Source organism: Rhipicephalus sanguineus, chromosome 1 (genome assembly GCF_013339695.2).
Source record: "Rhipicephalus sanguineus isolate Rsan-2018 chromosome 1, BIME_Rsan_1.4, whole genome shotgun sequence".
Lineage (NCBI taxonomy): Eukaryota > Metazoa > Arthropoda > Arachnida > Ixodida > Ixodidae > Rhipicephalus > Rhipicephalus sanguineus.
The window spans coordinates 150608913-150631379 of NC_051176.1; the positions used below are offsets into that span (position 1 = coordinate 150608913).

Consider the following 22467-nt stretch of genomic DNA (forward strand, 5'->3'; position numbering starts at 1 on the left):
GAGGTGCCGCCGTCTAGAAGCGGTTTAACGCCCCAAAACCACGATATGATTATGAGGGACGCCGCAGTGGAGGGCTCCGGAAATTTCGACCACATGGGGTTCTTTAACGTGCACCTAAATCTAAGTACATGGGCCTCACACATTTTCGCCTCCATCGAAAATGCAGCTGCTGCGGCCGGGATTCGATTCCGCGACCTTCGGGTCAGCAGTCGAGCGCCATAACCAATATAGACCGCTGTTGCGGGGCTGACACTAACGAGCGCTGATAGAGAGCGATTCCGCGACGACGCAGTTAGGGCGTCTCGATGCCAGCGAGGAACGCTGGACGCGCTAGCACTGAGGAGTCGCCCTATAGACGCAATTACGTGCTTTGCCTTTCGCTTCGTGTTAGCGTATGACGCCCCGTTGACAGAGTAGTGCAGCGTCCACATGCACCAACGGTGTTTCTCCACCGCCAACTGCTTCGAGCGTGAAAGCACCGACTAATCAAACTGCTGCAGTAAGCGCTGCAGAAAGGCAATGATGTCGACGGGCGAAAGTCGTATCTTGGTGGAGCGAGACAAAGGCCAGCGGGAAGTGGAACGCCTTCGCGCGTTCACGGCTCAAGGTACGAACCTCTGCCTCCCGAGTTGCTGAAGCGCAGTGTGGTGGTGTATACATAGGCGTAGGCTACCCTATTACTCCGGAGCGCACACCTTGCCGTTTCTCTCCTCAATTGACGACGCCTTGAAGGAGTGCATGTCGCGTACCAGTGTTTATTATGTGCTTGTTGATGCGATCTTTGCGCGGGATTCACAATATGCTGTGTCCAGGTATATGTTAACAACTTCAGCTAACACAACGGTTAAATCATGATCATGGGCGTTAGTCGTCGGAATGGAGATGTTCCACCAGGCGTCAACGTGGGTGGATCCACGTCAAACGTTGCTACAGCTGCCACACCAATAGACATTGTACACGCTCTCATACATCAATGCACAATAAACGATCAATTACTTCTGCGAAGACACGTTTCACTTTTGGCAGATACCGATTCCAATGATGGAGGGATTAGCCATGCTTCTTCATTGTTTTTTTGCCCCGGATAATTGGATGAGATGTAATAGCAACATCGACGAAATATAGCTGCTGCGTGCGTAACGCACTTTTTACTTAATGCTCTATTTTTGGCATGTACTAAATGACTGTTGCTTCTTCTGACAGGTTCATTGTTAAGATACCAGATTACGCTAAGAAACAAGGCGCAAAATGGGCGTCGATAGGACGGTCACCCCTTACACCGGAATGAGAAAATCCACATAATTTTCGTTTTCTTCTGGCAAACGAGTTTTTCGGAAGCCCGCTAGGTAAAGAAAGGTTCATGAAAGGGGAAAATTGTGATCCACGCGCTTTTAGTACAAAGCTACAAAGGAAATTCATACGACAGTATGGATTTATGTTGTAAGCTTGTGATACAGACGAACAGATCACATTTCTTTTTTTTCTATTTCGTGACGCCTTTTCATTGATATATGTGTAGTATGTGTAAGGACAAAACGGCCGGGAAATCAGCCCGTCAAGAAATTCCAGCAATGTAAATAAGATTAAACGCTAATGTCATCTTCAGACAGTTGAGAAGAATAGCGTTCACTAATAAATCGCGATGAGCATTCGCAGCATACCTCCGCATATCGGGGCATGACCTTGATATGCGGAGGTATGCACCTTACTCGCAAGTATGACGACGCCTGTAAGCAGCGTTTAAATAGTAAAGCAGCTTAATTAAACCGCTGTTCGTATTGAACGCACTTTTTCATAATATACTACAATCACCGGAGTTATCGCAGTAATTACAATGTGGGGAGATCCTTGTTTGATGTGACACAGGAGAAGTGAGTCGTGTGGGCTATAGTATACCTCTATAGAGGAGCCTGTCGAATTCTCGATCATTCTCTTGGTTCGGTGAGTACCGCAAGAACGCATGGTCTGTGCGGGTGTGAAAACTGTACACGTTCGCCGAAGCACGCGTCGCTGCAAAGTTTTAACACCACAGGGTGAAAAGAACGTTTTTGGCATCTAGATAAAGAAAATATCGCGGATATCCGTGCAATTACCGCTAGTATGCCCCTCAAAGCTCTTCTGTTCCTCCACCGGCACGAGGACAGTCTCCCACCTCGACTGAAAAAAACGCACTAGAGAATTTCCGTGCAGTGTCTGTAAACAATGTTCGCAGTGACAACCTCTGTAGCGGTGTGGCGCTGGCATCAACAGCCTCCAATCGAGGTGAAATGTCGAATGAAGGAACGTTGAACATGTGTGCATGCAGTAGCTCTGTCTGCCGCCTCATTTCCTAAAAGTACAATGTTGAACAGTCAACCACTGAAGAACGACCATCATGACCAGTAAGAGAGAACAAATGGTCAATGTTTTGATAATCTAATATATCGGAGCTGGCTCTCCACCATCTTACCCTCTCCACCGAGCATCACCCTCGCCATTCCCATGGCTAGGCACCGCATTTCCCTTTCCATCATGCTTCACTGTCTGCTTTCTGGTCACGGCATAGCCCTCCCTCTTCCTATCGTGCATATTACCGCCCAGCGCCAACTGCGCCTTTGTTTGGTGGTGGTTGTTGCCTGGTTGTTGCTGATGTTGCGAAATAAGTAATGTCGCGTGGAGGGCACCCCCACTGCGACGTTCATAATTTATTCATGCTTTCATATTCTCTTTATTTGGGCGCCTCCGCGCAGCTGATGAGAACGTGACGAAATAGTCGGTTTCGCAGTGTGTGCACGACTAGCTAAATTTAGTGACGACAGGCCATAGTCATATTAGCTTCCGCGGGGGTTGGCCGAAGGCTTCGACAATCCCCACCCGCAAATAATTTGCGTCTCGCGTATTATTCTTGTCTTTCGTACTACATTTCACAGTTTCTCCCTGGGGCTCGATTTCACCAGTAAGCCACCTGGGCGACCACGACACGTTGAATATACCACTGGAGAGAGAGAAATGGTTCGACGCGGAACTTGACCTCCGGGACTCTTGACTGGCAAGCATTTATCGAGGAGGCTGCAAAGGACAGCGCTCGGCCAGCGCGTTATAAGCGTACGTGTGCGGAATCGGACCAAAAGCGGGACAAATGTACCGTCACTCTCAAAGATGACCTCGGCCGACCCGAAGCCAAAAGTGGCGCAACAACAGAAGACGCTGAGACCTTTTACATTTTTCGCAGAACAAAATATGCGGCTGAGGCTGCGACTGCTTGACTAAAAAGGTCGACAAGAACGCGCTCGTGTCATTATTGACGCGAGAAATGCAAAAGAGAAAGATCGCGACTCGCCATATGGAAGAAGATGCTGAGGTGAGGAAAAGACGCTATTCGTCTGACACTGTGACGCATGCTTAAACGTGTAGATGGAGAAAGACAGAGAAAGTTGCGGGAAAGGTGAGTCGCATCGCAGGCCGCGTTCGTCACGCCATTGCCTCTTGACGAGCTTATCTCGACTATGGAGCGGAAATGCGAGAGGGCAATGGGAGGACCATTTGCTGAATAACACTACATATGCTTAAAGCCATAGCAGCGGCAGCGCCGCCTTTTCTAAAATAGCATCCTATAATATTGAAGAAATACTAACAAACTTTTCTGCCCATATCAATATACACGCTATGAAAAACGTCATATAATGGGGGACTCCGGATTAACTTCGAAAACCTGAGTGTCTTTCCTTAACGAGCACACATTCTTTTTTTTTTCCTCAATCGGAGTGTATATAGCCACCGCGCGACAGGGAATATCGAGCGCGCGACCTCGTTCATGGCAAAACGTCAAGTCACTAAGCCACTGAGGAGGAAAAGAAGGACGTACGAATATTAAAAAGAAACCTAACGGCTGAAATATCGTGACTTTATTTATGGAACAAAAAAGAGAAAAAGAAATGAATATTGTTGCAACGCAGGTTTTTTTGTTTGTTTGTTTCTTCGGTCATTTAAAGCGTTGCTAAGGTCAACCAGGCTCCAGCCAAAATACGTACCGTCGGTCGCAAAAGTGCGCCGGATCTGCAGGGCGTAGCGAAGCGACGGAAAACTGCATTACTGCGCCACCTACCGTCACACGGCGTGTTGTTGAGGCTATAGGCCGTGGCCTCTGCGATTAGTTCGGGCAACGGTGCGTTGGCGGATCTAATCGCGGAGGCCACTGCCCAGAGTCTGAAGGACTGATGTCGCGAGGAGGTACAAGCCAATTGAGTGTTCGACCATACCGACTTGAAGACTCATTTAAGGCAACCTTCTCCGTAGACCAGTTTCCCACATGAATAGACTATGCAGTGAATATGTGATTCTTTTCTGTAATGTTTACCACATTAATGCTGGGTGTTAACAATGGACGTGACAGCGCCTTATTTGCTCGTTGAGCGCGCTGACGTCTTGACAATTACAAATCTTGATACAGTCAGCGTACGTGCATTCAAAAATGCCAATCTCGGTGGGTCTTAACAGGCGGGGGACGGCACAAAAAAAGACTAGCCCACAACGCCTCGCTATGCTAGCAACTATGACGTCCGGCCAAACTAATTTGTAATGCCGATCGAGGACTTTTCATACGATGCGAAAAATCTGAGAAGACATATTGCACTGACCAATCTTTTCTTTTCTTTCTCTAGCTCTCTCTTGTAAATGTGCACACGCTTTAAATTGAAAGCATGAGGGAAGTCACGAATGTGGCGTGCTTCATCACCAGCGAAGAGCCCTGTGCTACGACAATCTGCAAGCGATTGTCCGAGTACATCAACATTTTACGAACATGAATCTTCAACGTGTGAATCCAATTTCCGCTGGCCGTCGTTGTTAAGCTGTGAAAAGAGTACGGTAGACATTTTTTTTTTAATTCCCTCCTCGCAAAGTCTATTCTTCTAAGGCCTCCCCTTATTTTTCGGCCATTCGCTGCTCCTTTAAAAACGTCGTCGCCGATTTGTAAAATGGCGAAATTGGGAAGAAAACAGGAGGGATTAACAGCCGCGCCGAACCGCCACATTTCAGCCCGTTTCACGACAGCGTGCGCTTTTGGGGGAATCCACTCTGTCGTGCGAACCGTTTCATAAGAAGAAAAGCGCGAATTACTAAAGACGGGCCCTGACCAGTCAGCTTTCATTTGCGATGGCACGAGAGGCAACGCGGTGTTGGGAAGGGGACTTAGAATGTGGCGTTGCTAAACTGGGCTCCAATCTGTGACAACGATGACAAAACAAATAGGATTATGCAGATGAATAGGAGCGAACATAGATGCTGCTAGGCTTTCGTAAACAGCAATAAGGGCTTGTGGACATGCGCAAAATATAAGGGGTAATCCTGTCTTTTCATATCGCCACAGTGATAACTTCCTTTGTCCATTCACATTTCTCAGCAAAGCGAATGAGGAGTGCGTGATTCATCACCGACAATGACCGCTATAAGTTGCTTACTTCGGCTGATCGGCACATGATTCGCGATACACCTAAGACGACATATCAAGGATGACACGTGACTCGAAGTGGATAAACAAAACGCCAACTTAAAGCCATTTTTCGGCGGGAAAGTGTAAACATTACAATCCGGGCAATCTTGTGTAGAACGCCAAAGTAATGATCGTAACGCCCAACAGCGAGAAATCATTCCGACATGTCAACAAGCTTGTTACGAAACAGGATTGAAGACTTTTCACTGACGCGCGTGTTTTCCACGTTGTTGACTGAGTACACGTTCCTTCTGTTTTTCCCCCGATTGTCGAGGTACACGAAATGTGAACAGAATGAGAAATTCGACAAAGTTTTCGATCCACGAAGAGAAACAGCACACCGTGGATAATCCCGTTCTTTAAATGTGCTCGAATATCTGTCACAATGACCGGTCTCGACGAATTTCATAGTGGATCATACAAGCGGTTCTGAATCGGCGCTCTGTTTGCCTTCCGTTCACGCCTCCATCCTGGAACGTTAACTCTCCGATAAACATAGCCAGCAGCTTTGGTGCCACACAATTGGATTCAAGGATGCCTAAACTTTTTGCCTGGATTGGTTCGACCCTTTGGTCAGATTGCCGTGGGCCTTTTTCTTCGTTTCCCTTGACATGACAAGCTTTGCCTACCTTAAATGCGTTGCATTCCCAAGTTTCCGAGACTTTCGCCAGGACCAGAAAAACGGCGTTGCGCTGTTCCATTAGGTTAGTGCTTCGTTTAAATATCAGTTTCAAGTTCTCCTTAGTGACGCCTTCAGTTTCTTAAATTTAGCTGTGGCGAACACCGCATTCGGCATAATAAGGGCACTCAAGTCTGATCAATTGACTGAATGACAGATTTTTAACACTCAAATACAGTGTCTATAAGCTATAGGTCGTAAATCAAGTTACCGGGGGTGGGCGCTGTGAACTGTGAACATTTGGCTAACATTTATGCCCGCCCGCTTCATAAGCACACGGCGCACACAGGCCTTCGATGTTGGTTCGCCTTGATGACAGGCGACTATCCGAACAGACAACCCCTGGAATGCCGACCAGATCAGTCACCGCCCCAGAAGTCAGTCAAGGCCCTATTGAAGTTTTTACGTGTGACATTGCGTATTAATCTATTTCTAACATCCTATTTTCTTTTTTCGTATATCTACTCTACTTCTAAGCTATTCTTTTCCTTAATCCACATACCTTGACCCTATATAGTGTAAAATATAGCATACCAGAAGCTTATCTTCTGACCACCCCTTCTGCTATCCCCCCCCCTCTCTCTCTCTCTCTCTCCCTCTCTGAAGAACATTTGGAGTGCTCAAATCTTCGAAATGGCAGACTTGCATTTGGTGTGGCGCGGACGCTTCACTACACAAACAACAAGCTATATACCACGACGGTAGTGTAAAACTTCAACGTAGCTATGCGAATTAGCTCCAAAACAAAAGCTGAGCATTTGGCGAGCCGCAAATATCAATGCATGGAGACGCTCGAATCACGGGTTTGTTAAATCCGCACATTTTAATTCATTGTGTACTACATTTAATTTGTGCAAAACAGAATTCATTGAATTTTATTTCATTGTGTACTACAGAAGACACGTACTTCTGAGGAAATCGGCTGGAAGCCGCCGCCGACAAGTACAGCAGCTTATTAATCCAAACACACAAAAAGAATAACGGAAGATGAATGACAGACCTTTGCGTGTTGCTTTGAAAAACGTTCGAGTCAGACAAGGACACGGAGGGGAAAAAAAGAACTTTGGCTCAATTACTTCTTGACGTTGAGTTCTGTCACAGTTCAATATTGTTGTGCGTGCGAATCTGCGTGGCATTAAGAGGTCCGAAGCCTTCCAGGCGTTCAGTATGTGCCTCACGGTCAACATGAACATGACATGTAGTTCTAGTTAAGTATACACGGCGAAGCAGCTTGCTCCCTCGTGCGATGTTGTAATCCTTGCGCAAGGTCGAAGAGCGGCGTTACGCAGGAGCGCTACCCTCAGACGGCCCAGTCGAGGGCGCTGACATAACGGAAGGCACGGGCGAACAAAAGCTGCCCGGCCCGCGAATGCATTCCACGAACAAACTTCGCATTCCCCTGCTGCCGCCAGCAGCGGCGGCACCAACTTAGCGTCTGAAGCACGGCTTAAAAGGACTAGGGCGCAACGCCGGCCGCGTAAATCACTTCCGCCTGTCGCCTCCAACGCAGCGCGTCTCAGCTGGAAAATCATCGCCGTTATAAGCGGGCCGGCTTTGCGAACGTTGCTCGCAGCTGTCCAGAAAGAATTGTGCCCCCTCGTTAATTCTCCGTCATTTTGACTCTCGCGAGGCGCCATACGGAAACAGCAGCACAAGTGCCGGCTCTGCACGTGACACTGCAATTTCCCTCAGAGCGCGTCCGTGCGGCGCCGGAGCGACGACACTTGTTCGCCGGACCCCGCAAACTATAAGCCGTGACTCAGGTGTCGAACACACCGGAACACTATAGAAAACTACGAGGCCATCCTGCTCTGCGCGTTTGTTCAACGACAGCTAAGTGCGAAGTTCGTCACGCATCATATGCGCCAGTGTTGCAAAAGTGTTGTCGCGTGATGGAGAAAAAAATAAAGAATATGGTTCTGCGCGGCAGTTGCCTCCGTTAAACGGCCACATTCGAAATTCCGTCGCTTCGTCTGCGTCGTCCCTGTCTTTTGAACTTAGCAGCGCTTCCTTTATCATCCAGTATGTTCCAACTAGCCTCTACACAAGTTCTTCCGTCACCGTGGCGTTAGCATATAACCAGGCATAAATTTTTGTAAAAGATAAACTTGAAGAGTATACGCATGCAAGCGTACCCTTCCGCCACCAACACAAGTTCCGTCCTGTTTTAAGCCGAACTATAGAAAAAAAACTTCAGGCATCATCATGGTCAGGTTGTGTATACGCATGCCACCACCCTCTTTCTCTTTGCTGAGTGAAATAAAGTTCCATTGGATTTAATGCAACAACTCAATCAGTGCGAATTGAGATTAATGAATTCCGAGATTTCACTAACGAAAACCACAATATGATTTTGAGGCACACGGTGGTAGAGGACTCGAGATTATTTGTAACCCCCCAGGCTCTTTACCGCGCGCCTAAATCGAAGCGAAAGTCGCGGGTTCGATCCGGCCGCGGAGGTCGCATTTCGATCAAGCGGAAATGTTAGAGGCCCGTGTACCGATAGATTAAGGTTAAGGAACCCGACGTGCCTCATAATCATACTGTTATTTTGGCACGTAAGACCTCAGGTATTATTATTATTATTAATAAATCTAGTGTACCGAGACGTGGAAGGCCAGAATCTCCATCCGGGACCTGGACGACCAAAGACGGCTCGTCAACCGAGCCCGGGATGCGATTGCGGCCAGAGGGTTCCTCGAGTAATGGACCCTCCTATCTAGAGTGACCCTGAGCTTGCACGCTCAGAACACTGTTTTGGAAATAAACGTTTATTTTATTCATTCATTCATAAGTACGTGGCTGTTTTTCCATTACGCAATCTGACAAACAAAAGTCTCAGGCGAAAAGCTCTGAATCCGTCCCTTGCTTGACTATACTATATAAATGAGTCGGCTCCATGCGCTCACAGTGGGAATTCGTGCTCTTTAACGACGCTCACGGTGGCATATGAATATTAACCACCTTCGTCATCCGCAAATAACATTTGCGCTGCATTTGATGCGCTGCCAACTGGGTCATTCCATTAGAGCTGGCTGAAAGTTATGTTTGCAAGGATTCTATTTTCGCTGTTTAACGACCCTTTGCGAGTTTCGTTCGAGAGGCGTGCTGCCAAGATGCCGATCAAAGCCCGATTCATCGACGGAAAGGTCAGTAGTATACCGCACGTCAACGGCATAAACAAAGCGTATACAGGTCCGGGAAATCGATTTCCATTGCTTCCCACAACTTGCGTCCACAGGCGTATCCAGCATGGTGTGCTCGTGGGCTATTGCTGAAAGCTTGTCTGCTTCGACAGTCACCTCGCATTGGCAAATTAATGCATTGTTTCCGCGAGCAGCGTGCAGGTACTCTACTCGTCAATCAAGCAAGCAAGCGGCAGATGGCATTTGGAAGCGAGTAGTAGACGGCATGATTCCAGAAAAAAGAATGCGCGATACAGTTCATAACAAAGGTTCCCGTGCTGTCGGTCAAGTACACAATGACAGCACGCTACAGCACATATCCTTACATCAAATTCGTTGCTTACTGCAATTCATGCGAGCCGACAAACGCCTATGCCCCAGACTGTATATGCACGTGCTGTCAATATAAATGCAAATTCGCTCTCTGAAACGCCATTTTCAAGAACGACGCACTCGGAGCAGGTCGACCTTTGCTCAAAGCCAAGTAGGAGTCAGACAAGGAGCGCCCGCATTCTGGAAACGTTTCTTTTTCTCGGCCCTTTTGGAAAATTGAAGATACCATGACCCCTGCTCGTGTGATGCACACACAGAAAGACTGAGGCAGGCTGTCGCGTTTGACAATGGTACGCCAAAAAATCCCCGTCAGCCGCCTGCGACGAACAAAGTCCGGCTTGGATTAGTGAGACGCGCGTGTGCTGTATATATCTCTCGCAGCTTTGTTCTGTCTCCAACCTCGCTGTCAATGCCGGGAATATATATGTATTAAAGAAAACGACATATCGAAGAAGATGCGCAGACATTTTCTGTTACAGTCTATTCTGGAGAGAAAAAGGCCAATACCACTGTTAATAAAATTTTATTTTTGTAACGTACGTAAGTCGGATAGAGACAAAAAAAAAAAAGTTTTGTCAATTCGTTTTTCTCTCGTGGCATTGTGGACCGGTTTTTTTTTTTTTTTGTAGCAGGGCTTTCAATCTACCACCGTCCCCTCGCACCAACCTTCACTGAAATAATAATAATAATAATAATAATAATAATAATAATAATAATAATAATAATAATAATAATAATAATAATAATAATAATAATAATAATAATAATATCTGGGGTTTAACGTGCCAAAACAAGACCGAGGCACAACGTAAAATGGAGGCATGGGACGCCGGCTAAGCAAGGGATGTCGCTGAAGTCAAGATTTGATCCATTAACTCCGCAGTAGTACGTGCCAAAACGACCATGCGATTATCGGGGTCCGGATTAACGTTGAACACCTTGAATTCCTTAGCTTGCACCTGAATCTAAGCACTACACGACCGTTTCTACGCTTCGTCCTCATGCGCCTAGAATCGAGCCCGCGACCTCTAGCTCAGCAGGTAAAAGTCATATAGTCACAGAGCAGGGCAGCGCGAAAGGAAATTTAATTTAGTACGCGTTAAATCACTGTCACCGTTACCGCTACTACATCACTTCGATGTAGTACTATCGTGCTCAGTATGAGCTACGTCATGGGAGCGCGTGGCCGAGCGCTCTGCAAGGTTGTACAGTGGCGCCGATTATGGCATATATTCGAGTTATCGGGAGAGAGTTTGGCTGTCCCTGCGAGCGCGTATCGCCTCCACTTGCTTTCACCCTCGCCCTCGTTTTACCCTGCGGTGTTATCAGCTTCGAAAATGACAACTTCGAGGGTGAAAGCAAGCAAGTGGGGGTGATGCGCGCACGTACGAGCAGCCAAACTCTCTCCCGATAACTCGAAAATACGCCATGATCGGCGCCACTATACAGCCTTGCAGAGTGTTCGGTCACGCGTTCGCGTGATGTAGCTCACACTGAGCGCGACAGTACCGTCATCGCGTAGTGGAAGCAGGAAAAACAAACTAATAATAAATGATGGTGTTTAACGTCCCAAAACAAGGATATCATTATGAGAAACGCCGTAGTGGAGGGCTCCGGAAATTTCGACCACCTGGGGTTCTTTAACGTGCACCTAAATCTAAGTACACAGACCTCAAGCATTTTCGCCTCCATCGTAAATGCAGCCGCAGCGCCCGTGATTCGATCCCGCGACCTGCGGGTCAGCAGTCGAACACCATGACCACTAGACCACCGTGGTGGGAAAAACGAACTACCTGTGAGTAAGTTTACTCTGGCGTGTTTGCTGCTAAGTTTACATGACAATTCCTTAGTGGCGACTGCCACGAAAATTAATTACGCGAGAGGAAAAAGGGCGTCCTTCACGCAGCGTAGATTACTAGCCCGATCACTGAGTCGCTGAACACGTCCAGCAAAATACGGCGAAGTGCTCTCAGCATCTTGCCACGTCGAACGCTTCCGCTATATCGAGCATTAGTAGAAAACAGTGACTTTGTTAACTATAGGTAATATTTTTCTTAATTACGGAGCTGCTCTTTAACACGTTCGAACTGCGGTGAAATATGCAGATTTTACGAACCAGCGGCCCTAAAGCAACCTCCACCCACGGTTCGAGCAAGCGAGGAGCTAACCAATATTTAGTGCCACAAATTATAGATATAGAGTTTTAATTGCCCAAGAGCAACAGCCGTTCTATAAGACACGCCGCACAGGAAACGTCGTGGGATAATCTTGAACAATAATCTCGGCACCGAGCCCGCAGCGCGCCTATACTCAACACCCATCGAAATTCGGCGCCGCAGTAGCTGGAATCGAACTCGCGACGTCTTTCTAAGCAGCAAAACGCTGCCACCTTTTGCGGGCAACTCAACCTTCGACTCAAACGACAGGTGGAATGAGTGAAGTTCGCAGAAAAAGCAATTATGAAAGCCCCGAGCAAATATCGCATTTTCCTGATTTTTTCAGAAGGTTGGACACATTTCTTGAAACACCCTGTATATATATATATATACAGGGTGTTTCAAGAAATGTGTCCAACCTTCTCAAAAAATCAGGAAAATGCGATATTTGATTGCTGCCTTCAGAATTGGTTTTTCTGTAGTGGCAGGGATTTTAAGATGGTTAAAGAAATTATTTGGGACTAATTAATAAAGTTAAATTAACTTTTAAATTAGTGGAATTAAGTGGTTGTGTCAAATGGGAGAATTGAAGTTCTTCATGCCAGAAACCCAACCCAACTTTGAGATTTCGAAAAAGTGGCATCTAGTAATAATTACGAAGTAATGAAATTCAACCAAATTCAATGGCGAAACCTAAACAGAAACATGGAAGAACGCAATTACCATATTCTTCTGAGACGTCCAAAATGAGTGAATGACTTTCTGCAGCGCTAGGCATCTTAAGATGGTTAGAGACATGACTTGAGAGAGTAATTAAGAAAGTTAAATTAATTAACTTTTTAATTAGTAGAGTTAAGTGACTTTGTCAAATTGGGGAATTGAAGCTCTTCGTGCCAGAAACCCATCCCAACATTGAGATTTCGAAAAAGTGGCCTCTAGTAATAATTACAAAGTAATAAAATTCAACCGATTTCGACGGCTTTCGTTGTTCAAAGACGTTGCATTTCGTTGAATTTCATTACGCCACAACAATTACTAGAGGACGCTTTTTCGAAATCTCAAAGCTCGGATGAGTTCCTCGCATGAACTTCAATTCTACCATTTGACAGAATCACCTAACTCCACTAATTAAAAAGTTAATTAACGTAACTTTCTTAATTACTGTCCTAAATGATTTCCTTAACTACCTTAAGATTCCTGCCGCTACAGAAAAAGCAATTCTGAAAGCCCCGAACAAATATCGCATTTTCCTGATTTTTTGAGAAGGTTGGACACATTTCTTGAAACACCCTATGTGTGTGTGTGTGTGTGTGTATATATATATATATATATATATATATATATATATATATATATATATATTATATATATATATACTTTTCGATAAGGGCCGCCTGTAGTAACCGTCCGCTCCTAAAATTACTTCACTTTGTTTTCAGGATGCATTGAGAAGATTCGCCATAAAGCAAATAGCACAGCCTGCGCCGCCGATCAAAGCTCCATAATGTAGAGTCCAATGGCAGCGCAAGAGTGAGCGAAATTCGATGCCCAAGAGGCGCGACTGCCTTTGTGGGGCTCCCTGTAAAAGCTGCGCAGCTTCACTTCGTCAGGAGAAGAGGGACTTTATGGGGGGCGGGCACCAGCAAGCGTTAAGTGTTCCCGACATTTGCGCTTCTCTGGATAAGCGCAGATCGAGGCTGGTGTGCACGTAAGTGTTCGCCGGACATGTCGCCTATCCGGTGCGCACGCATTAAAGGGATACTAAAGAGAAAAAAGTTTTTTCTCATATTAGTAAATTCCTCTTTCACAATTCGAAAATCGCCACGCTTGCCGCGAGAAGACGCTTGATTAGCGAGAAAACAAGCAAAAAAGAAAATGCGGATGGCGACACCACGTTGAAATTCTCGTACCAAACGTCGTGGCGTCAGATTTTGTGGCATCTCATGGGTCTTACGTAATTCCTGCTCAGTAAAAATGGAGTGCACTGTCCTCTGAGGGGGCCATAGACTTAACATACCGACTTTCAGCAAATTTCGTGCAGCAAATGTCGCCAAAATACGAAAAATACATTTCGAAATCCGTGACGCCCCGTGCGGCGATTTCAGCGCAAAATTTAAAAACGAAACTTTGTCCTTGATTTTCTCTTCTGTCAACAAACCAATGACAAAGAAATTAACGACATTACAGTTCTCAGAGCAAAATTTATCAATATAAACCGATTCATTGTTTCACTTGAGTGTCTCTTTAAAACTAACTACTATTTGTGTGACTGTGTGTGCGTTTGTGCGCGTTTTGGGGGACACGCTGAGACCAGCTCTTAGACGTCGTGTTGAGGCGAGCTGCGTCTAGAACGCGATTAAAAAATGGCAACTGTCCCAACGTGGGAGCGGCCCGCTGCGCGTTGAGTCGTGCACCTCAGGACTTACAATAAAGTTTCGCATCCATCCATCCAGCCCATCTTCGACAAATCGCACCGGTGCCCACAGGCGCCGCGATGATCGGACTAAACGGTGCACCCGGTGCGCACGGGGCGCGATTTGTTTAGGACGCCAATAGTGCCTTTTAAAGAAAAAAAAATAAATAAAAGGACATTTTTAAGCGCACGAAGTATGTCAATATCAAATTAATACACACACTTTTTTTTGGGGGGGGGGGGGGGGGGGGGGGTAACGCAGATCGTGCGTTACTGCGCTGTTTGTCTTTATGTTATAGGAGACGAATATATAAAAAATGGCGCGGAAACGTTTCCTGCATGGAAAGTGAACGCCATTAACGCTTTTAAGGGGTAAGAAAACGACAGCAAAGCGACGTGTAACTAACGCGCGTTTGCTATGGTGAACATTATCGTGTACGCTGTGGTATAGAGCAACCTTTTTTACAGTTTAGCAAGCGTTTACGCAATGCGGTATTGCGGTGCCGCGGCTAGTACACGCAGTAATGGATGCGCGCGCATATCATTCATCGAAAGAGGTCGCAAACGGGGATGCGAATTCGCTATAGAGATGAAAAATGCGACGTTATCTGCATGCACACTATATATATATATATATATATAATATATATATATATATATATATATATATATATATATATATATATAACAAAATACACGTAGACACACAGTATCTTTCTTTGTGCCTGTCTTTTTGTCTTCTGCTTTTGATTAGTCTGAAGGGTTAGACTTTCTAAATCGTCCCAAGCGGTACTCCGTTCTTAAAGGGCGGTCATTATTTCACGACTGATAAAATGAAATCTATACTGAAAACGGGCTTACAGATTACCAAAAGTGGTGGGACCCATAGCCAGCGACTAGTGACGAGTGTAAAAAGAATAACAATAGGGCTGATTTCGTATTCAGATGAAAGTGACCTTAACGGCAACAACGTGTTCAACGCTAATAACGATTCGAGCGGGGAAGCACAACGATCGCTTACACACAGATCGACAAATGGATGGGCACTATATAGGATCGAACGTTAACTCACGATAACTCACTCCAACCGTTCCATGAAAATAAAACAAGTTTTGCGAGCATTCAATCATTTGCGCTATAGTTGTGACTGCTGCTTTACTAATCGTTCATCAGGAAAGTAAGGCGCATGTTTAATTGACAAAAGAAATTAGTTTCCCACTTGAAAAGCCAATAAATTGTAAAAGACACTCGACCGCAAAGTTCCCTTATCTGATTAGGAATATTTCAGTCATTCTACTTACTTTACCACGCCAGTTGAAAATGCGAGACGGAAGCTGAGTATGCCAAGCTGTTATCCTAAGATTGGCACCAATTTGGAAATGCCTTCCATAAAACGCGTTCTGACAACGTGACACAGTTTTTCCTCTGTAGAATAGCGCGATATCTTTTGCAATATTAGCTTGTACGTACATGTTCATGCACTTGTTTTCTAGTTTATTTTTTCTCTGATCGCGTGAGTGATAAGACCTTCAGCTCGGAAGAATCGTCCTTTGAGTCCGTCTGAAGCCAACGGCGTAGGTGCTAATGGGAGGCGCGCATGAAGGGCATGTAGTTAACCTCCAGTGCCCTTTAATGTGGCGAAAGTATAATAATATAGCTGCTGGGGTTTCACGTCCCAAGACCGCGATATGATTATGATAGACGCCGTAGTGCACAGAAGACTCCGTAAATTTCCACCACCTGGGATTCAAACGGCGACGGCAGTGAAATGGCGTTTGTAAATAAGTAAATATAAATAGAAAATGTTCCGACGACTTGATTTGAGTTTCGGGCGTCCAGTGCCGAAGTGCGACGCTCCAACCTCGACCACCACAGATGCAAACGCCTCATCAGGCGGAATAAAAAACCTTCAACAATGCCCCAAGTTCAAGCAAGGGCGTACGGACGCTTGGCGCACTTTCCACAACGCTGACGCTCCGCCGTCGATCTGGCCTTGTACCTACACCAACGATGTGCAAGGTTTGCACCCCACCTAGCGGAGATTTTGATCGCATAGATATACACATATGAAATAACATATACATTGAAGAGGCCCTCCAACACTTTTTGAACATGGTTAGAAAATGTTGCCAACTGGTATACTCTACGCTGCCGCGAACAGAGGAGCCAAACATTATAGCGCAGCATGCGGTATGGAATTTGCAAGTAAATGTCAAGGTAAGCTAGAAATCGCTCGCTCTCCTCTCGACAAATGATACCATATACGCGACATCAACTGCGTCACATACCCAAAAGCAGAGGGACACGTTCATTGGCTAATTTGAGCATCGCGAGCTGCATAGTTACCGCTGCAGCCACTGCGGTGTGCCCGCGTCCGCCGCTCTATACTTCACCAGCGCGCTCGTGATCACACTGAAATTGAACCGCGCGTTCAAAGAAAGCAAGAAAAAAAAGTGCTCAAGGTAATGACGCGCAATGACGTACGGAAGTAGCCTCTTTTCATTGCCCCGCTGCGTAGCTTTGAGCGCGCTCGCTGGAACGAAAGGAGAGAGAAAGTACTTAGAGCGTGCGACAAATCCCTGTAACTCCGCTCGCACTTGACGGATTTTGAAAAAACTTACGGCAGTCGATTGGCGAGGCAATAAACTCCGATAGTGACGTCATTCGATGATTACTTGGAAAAGTGTTGCAGGGCCCCTTTAAGTTTCGTTAGATATGCATGTTTTTTTTGTGTTTTTTTTTTCTGCCCGATGCGTCGATGCGTCTATCATACTAGCTCACGAGCCGTATTATGTTTTCTGACGCGACCGAGAGAAATGCATAAACTCATTTTTATGCATCGTGACATGTGACTACGAACAGTGGTGTAGGCATGGGGGGGGAGGGGGGCAGGGGCCCGGTGTGTATTTTTTTTTTTTTTTTGACATGGCATACAGAGCTCAAAATGACATTCTACCACATGTGCCTGCCTGGCCCTCACTTCACATCAAGATGCTCTCGACAGCAAACGGCAATATTGGCACTAGACGGCGCAGACGGTCCGTGTTATGTTATGGCCGACTGTACCAGCTTCAGCACTTTCATTTTTTTTTTACAATAGACCTGCAACACCCGATGTCGACGTGTGACTTTTTCACGCATTACAAGCGCTGTGATTTACACCGCGACCGGGCTTTTAATCTTGGGATTACTGATTCACCGAAGATTAATTATTCCGCTGCGTCGCCGATAAAGAGCGTCTATCGATCGAGGACACCGATCCATGTCGTTGTTTAAGTAACTGATGAAAATGTTAAGCCGGTCAGCTGCATGAAAATTGCAATGCGTTGCGTGGTAGCAGAATGGGCAAATTCACTACCTCAATGTCCAGAACTTGAACATACTCGTTGCAGTGGCTTAGCGGCGCCACGCTGCAGCACATGAGGGCACTGGTTCAAATCCCGGCTGAGGTGCGCGCGCCCGCATTTTTATGAAGTCAGAGTGCAAGAACGCCCGTATACCACGCATTTGGTGCACGTTATAAAGAACCCCAGGTGGCCAGAGTCAGGGGCGTAGACAGAAATTTATCGCGGGGGTGTTCGACCATACTTTATGTATGTTCGTGTATGCGTATGTATGTGTACGTGTATACGTATATACGCAAGCAAAACTGAAAATTTTCGGTGGGGGGAGAGGAGGTTTGAAATCCCCCCCCCCCTCCCTTTGCTACGCGTCTGGCCAGAGTGACTCCGGAGGTCCACACTACGATGTACCTCATAATGAGATCGTGGTACTGGCACGTAAAAACCCAAAATTTTCTTAAACTTCGGCATCTCGTTTAAACAGGTGATAGATGTATTCTAAATGCTGCACACGCAGAAATGAAGGGGCGCACGGTCAGTCAGTTTGCCTGTCATTTCACCACAACTAACCGTCAGGGAAATGTCGTTGCTGCGGCACTTGCGTTTTCCTATTTACGGCAACCGGTGCCCTACGAGAAGCGACTAGTCCGTTCCAGTCTTTGTTTCTTTCAACATACTGCAACAATACCGTCCGAATCGTGCTCAGTGTGATCTTGGCGAACGCACCTCCTTTCCGAAAAAAGATAAGAAGCATCGGTGCGCTTCAATGCTCATATTTACGACACTGCTGGGCTAGCAAAGCCGCCATCCCCGATTCAATGAATGCGCGTGCTAATGTCTACCCACTGCTTCTGTGCGAAAACGCAAGCCCGCAGCATTGAGGTAAGGACCACAGTGACGCCAGAAATGTTTAGCGTACAGGTGAGTCTACGTGCAGCTTATCTTAATTCGGTGAATCTGGAGGAAGCGGCCAGCAGGACGAAGAAGCACTTATTTTGTTTAAAAGGAGGGGCAGCAATGCACTATACATCAAAAGGAGTAAGTAGAGACTGCTCCTCCTGCGGATAGTTTATACCCGTGTCAAAGGCGCGCTGCTCTGCAGTTGAAAAGCTATCCGCCAGCTCTTGCTCTCTCTGTGCGCTACACCGAATCTATCTGTGCGCCAGAGTAATTAAACTAATTGCGATCGCCGCCGCTGTAATGGGGCACACCCAAAACATCGCAGCTTCGTTGTTCGGGTAGTAGCGCGCGCACACCCATTCAATGCGAGAATCAGGCTGCACCCTTTCTCTGAAATCTGATGTTTCGCTCGCAATTGTAACTGTTTACAGCTGCCGTCTTAATCACTTCATTCCGGTTACAGGATTCGAGATGTCTTGCTCAGGACAACGCTGGGCTTCTCGCGCCGCACTGCTTAATCGTTTCTTCGAGAGTCAACCACGCGATTGTTCCTACAGGCAGCAACAGTACCAATACGGCAGGCTCTTCGTAGATATTCGCCGTCTCGTTTTATTTTGTTGTCATTTTCCTTTTCATCGTAAAGTGCGGGGTATCTGCACAAACAAAATTGCGCCGGCCACTCCACTGCGGCACTGTCTGCGCCTATGGTGCGAGTACGCCCACCCAAACGGGCGATTGTGCCGGTATATTCTACGTCGATTCGCACGCAGAAGGCCTTTGGCAGGCGTTCGCGTGCGGATCGACGAAGATGAGAAGTGTCTTCCATGCAACACGTTTGCCGATGCAGAAGGGAGACGTGTACTCACAGTAAGTCTCCTTGGCCAGCCGGGCGACGACTTCCCCTTTGAGCTTGCTGTTCTTCTTGCCCATGGCCGGCTTCGCGCTCGAAGGCGAGGAAAAAGTCGGGCCTCGACGATCACGGACGACCTACCGTCGCCGCGGTGTCACGGCCGGCCTGCCTGTTCGTCGGCTTCTCCTTCCCGCGGGGGCTGTTTCACCTCCGGTCGCTGCGGCAGGGCCGCATCGCCCGACCAGACACAGAAGCGCCGGCCGCCGCACGCAATATGTGGTCTTTCGAGCTCTTGTCGCAGTATCTGAACGCGAGAGTTCGACGGCTCGAATGCGCCGGCAGAGACTGCGACCGCAAGCGGCGGACGACGCGAGAGAGCGACGAGTGCGGACCCACCAGCGGCGGCTAGCTACACACGGTGTGTGCGTACCGCGCCAGCGCCGACTGCCGCCGTGTGCGGGAGCGAAAACCTCGGCTCGGGCTCCGACGGCGGCGCGCGCGTAACCGAGCTGCCGCTGCTGCTGCCGCCGCCACCGCTGCCAGGAGCGCGAACGCTCTCTCTCCGGCCAATCTAATCGCGATGAGAGGGAGAGGAAGCGGCGCAGTACGGACGAAGAAGAAAAAAAAATCGTTATAATTTTCTTTGTGCGTGCGCGTAAAAGCACCTCACGACTACCGAAGTGCGTCGCTGGGCGGAGCCACGCGCCACTGCCGCGAAGTCTCGCTTTTAGCGCAGCTGCACTGCCGCCATCTCTTGTTTGACATTAGCGTCACAGAGTAAGAAGGGAGAGAAGAAATCGCGCGCCGCGGGGCTACGAGCCAGAGCCGCTGCGACAATGATGTTCGAACCGTTTCCACGCCGCTGTTCAATGCGCGAAACGCGCGGTAGAGAGAGATAGAACGACTTTATTAAATATAAACGAACCCCAGTCCGGGTCCACACCCCAGTCCGGTAGGAAGCGCAACTCCAACGGTGTTAAGTAGATGGCGACGTGCTGACGCAACACTATGTTTTATGCGGTGCACGAGATGTTCATTTAAGAAGAGAAGTTCAGCGTAAATCAAGACGGACCACAATGAATAGAAGAGACAAGCACTGACGTTTACTAACAACTGCTTTATTCTTCTCTCAGTACCGCCTATATATGCCACAGCCACAATCCTTGCATGCGCACGCGTACCGTCGTATTGTACATGTAAAAACACAAATACCTAACCACGATGCGCACGCGTAAATTCATATTTAGAGGAGTACAAAGAAATAGCGGTATCACTGATACCATCAGCTCCCCTTTTCTTGATGTGGTATGCTTCCAGGCCAGCCGCGCATGTTCATTATTGCTTCTGCCGAGAAGCAACGTCTCGCGAAATCGCGGAGCACAGTTGTGCCAGGAGTTAAGATGGGCAACGAGATGTACTCCTTTGTCAACATTGTTAGCTAGTTTTTGTGCATGTTCCCTAAGTCGCTCATTTATTGCAGCGCCCACTTTGCCCGACGTAGGTCTTGCCACAAACCAGAGGTATGGCACATACTACACAGGTGCTGCAAGGGATATAGCAGGCACCGTGCTTGATTTGGCACCCATGGCACCCAGTTTTACAAGATGTACACATGGACAGGGCAATTTGAAATGTAGGCCTAATAAGCGAACGCAACATGCGTCTTTTGTATGTAATAAGTCGTTCGAATAATTGGAGATTGTTAACTCTTCGCGTGGCAACGAGACACATATAGCTCGATTAGTTGTACCGTGATTAGCGCCACGCGCTAGTCATTCGTGCTAGCCTGCGTCCACATTGATGTCCGCACTCGCACGCATGCACGTGAAGTCTACTACGGTTTTCGAAATGTGGCAATGTTTTAAGACATGCCGAACACCTTACGGTGACCGTACAGTGTTGCTGCGTTGCATGCTCACTTTCATTCAACGCGGGTCTCCCATTGACCACCAGTCCGATACAATGCCTCCCTGGGAATTCACCGCCATCACATCTAATAAGACAACTAAGTTACGGCGCAGCGATCCATCAGGTATTATTGAAGAACGCTCTATCATCGAAGCACCATGCGCTAACGTCTGCAAAGTCTATACTGATGCTGCCATCCTACAAGACGGCGGAAGGACGTCATTCCTAAGTACCACGCATAATTTCATCAGTGGTCCCCAGCATTATCTATCTACGGAAGCCAGTCTTCTTGTAATAGAACTTCAAGCCATCCATGACGAAGTGCGGGATGTCACCTCTAAGCTGTCTACAATTAAGCAACTTGACGTATTCACCGATTCTTTAGCGGCTGTCCAGGAACTTGCCAAAAAAATTCTTCACGAGGCGGGATTCGAACCCGCGTACCCTCGAGCGTCCTAACCACTCGTATATCCATGTATGTTAGCAGAGCGTAGCATAACCTTGTATAGTGTAGTGTAGCAAGAGGGTGGGAAAGGGAAGTGATGGTGGGGAGGAGAGATGTGATGGTGAGGAGGAGGTAAAGTAGAAGGGGAGAGAGTAAAGCGTAGCACAGAAAGAATGAGAAAGAGAGAAACAGAGAGAAAGAAATGCAGATGGAAAAAGAGAGATCAACGAAAGAGAGAGAAAGAAGTACAGAGAGAAAAAAAGATGGAAAGAAAGAGGAAGCAAGCATCCCGTCGTCTAGCGACCAGATACCGCACCATCTGGCCAAACCGCGCATGCGCAGTAGCTAAGCCACGCCCACCGACGGAGACTGTGCGTAACCTCCGCTCTATAGTGACTAGCCTAGCTGCTTACTTCCGAGGAGGAAGCCTGCACATCTCGAAGCTAGACGTGTCTGTCTACGAGGAGTACGAGCGGCGGCGTGTCTGGGCTTCGCTGTGCCAAGCTTTGCGCGACTTAGTGCAAACTGCCCGCAATATCAACAGCGAAGCTGTTTAGCAAATCGTTCCTTGTTAGTCGATCGCAGAAAACTATCATCATCTTAACGGGTATGTGCCACTGTGCATCCATAAACGGGTATGTGTCGCAGAAATTGGGTAAATCCCACAGCTCACCACTTGTCCACTAAAAATGGAGAAGGCAACAGTTAGACCAACATATGGCTGCGAAGCGACGGCGGCGAGCCGAACACCCCGAGTACGTACAGCGAGACAATATTAGGGAACGGG

At 47.3% G+C, this 22467-nt stretch overlaps 1 protein-coding gene and 1 long non-coding RNA gene across 3 annotated transcripts in view; one reads left to right on the forward strand and one right to left on the reverse strand.

The window, feature by feature from the left end:
- LOC119400214 (frequenin-1) overlaps positions 1 to 19871 on the reverse strand; it is a 271350-nt gene extending 251479 nt beyond the window's left edge. Inside the window, exon 1 of one of the 2 annotated variants that reach the window (XM_037667220.2) lies at positions 19344 to 19826. In XM_037667220.2, the coding sequence (XP_037523148.1) occupies positions 19344 to 19407 (64 nt within the window). In that variant the 5' untranslated portion in view covers positions 19408 to 19826. Of the gene's footprint in view, positions 1 to 19343 lie in introns of both variants that reach the window. The other variant, XM_049417196.1, reaches the window with a different exon arrangement.
- LOC119400222 (uncharacterized) overlaps positions 1 to 22467 on the forward strand; it is a 91400-nt gene that overhangs the window by 64925 nt on the left and 4008 nt on the right. The gene's annotated exons all lie outside the window — the stretch shown is intronic.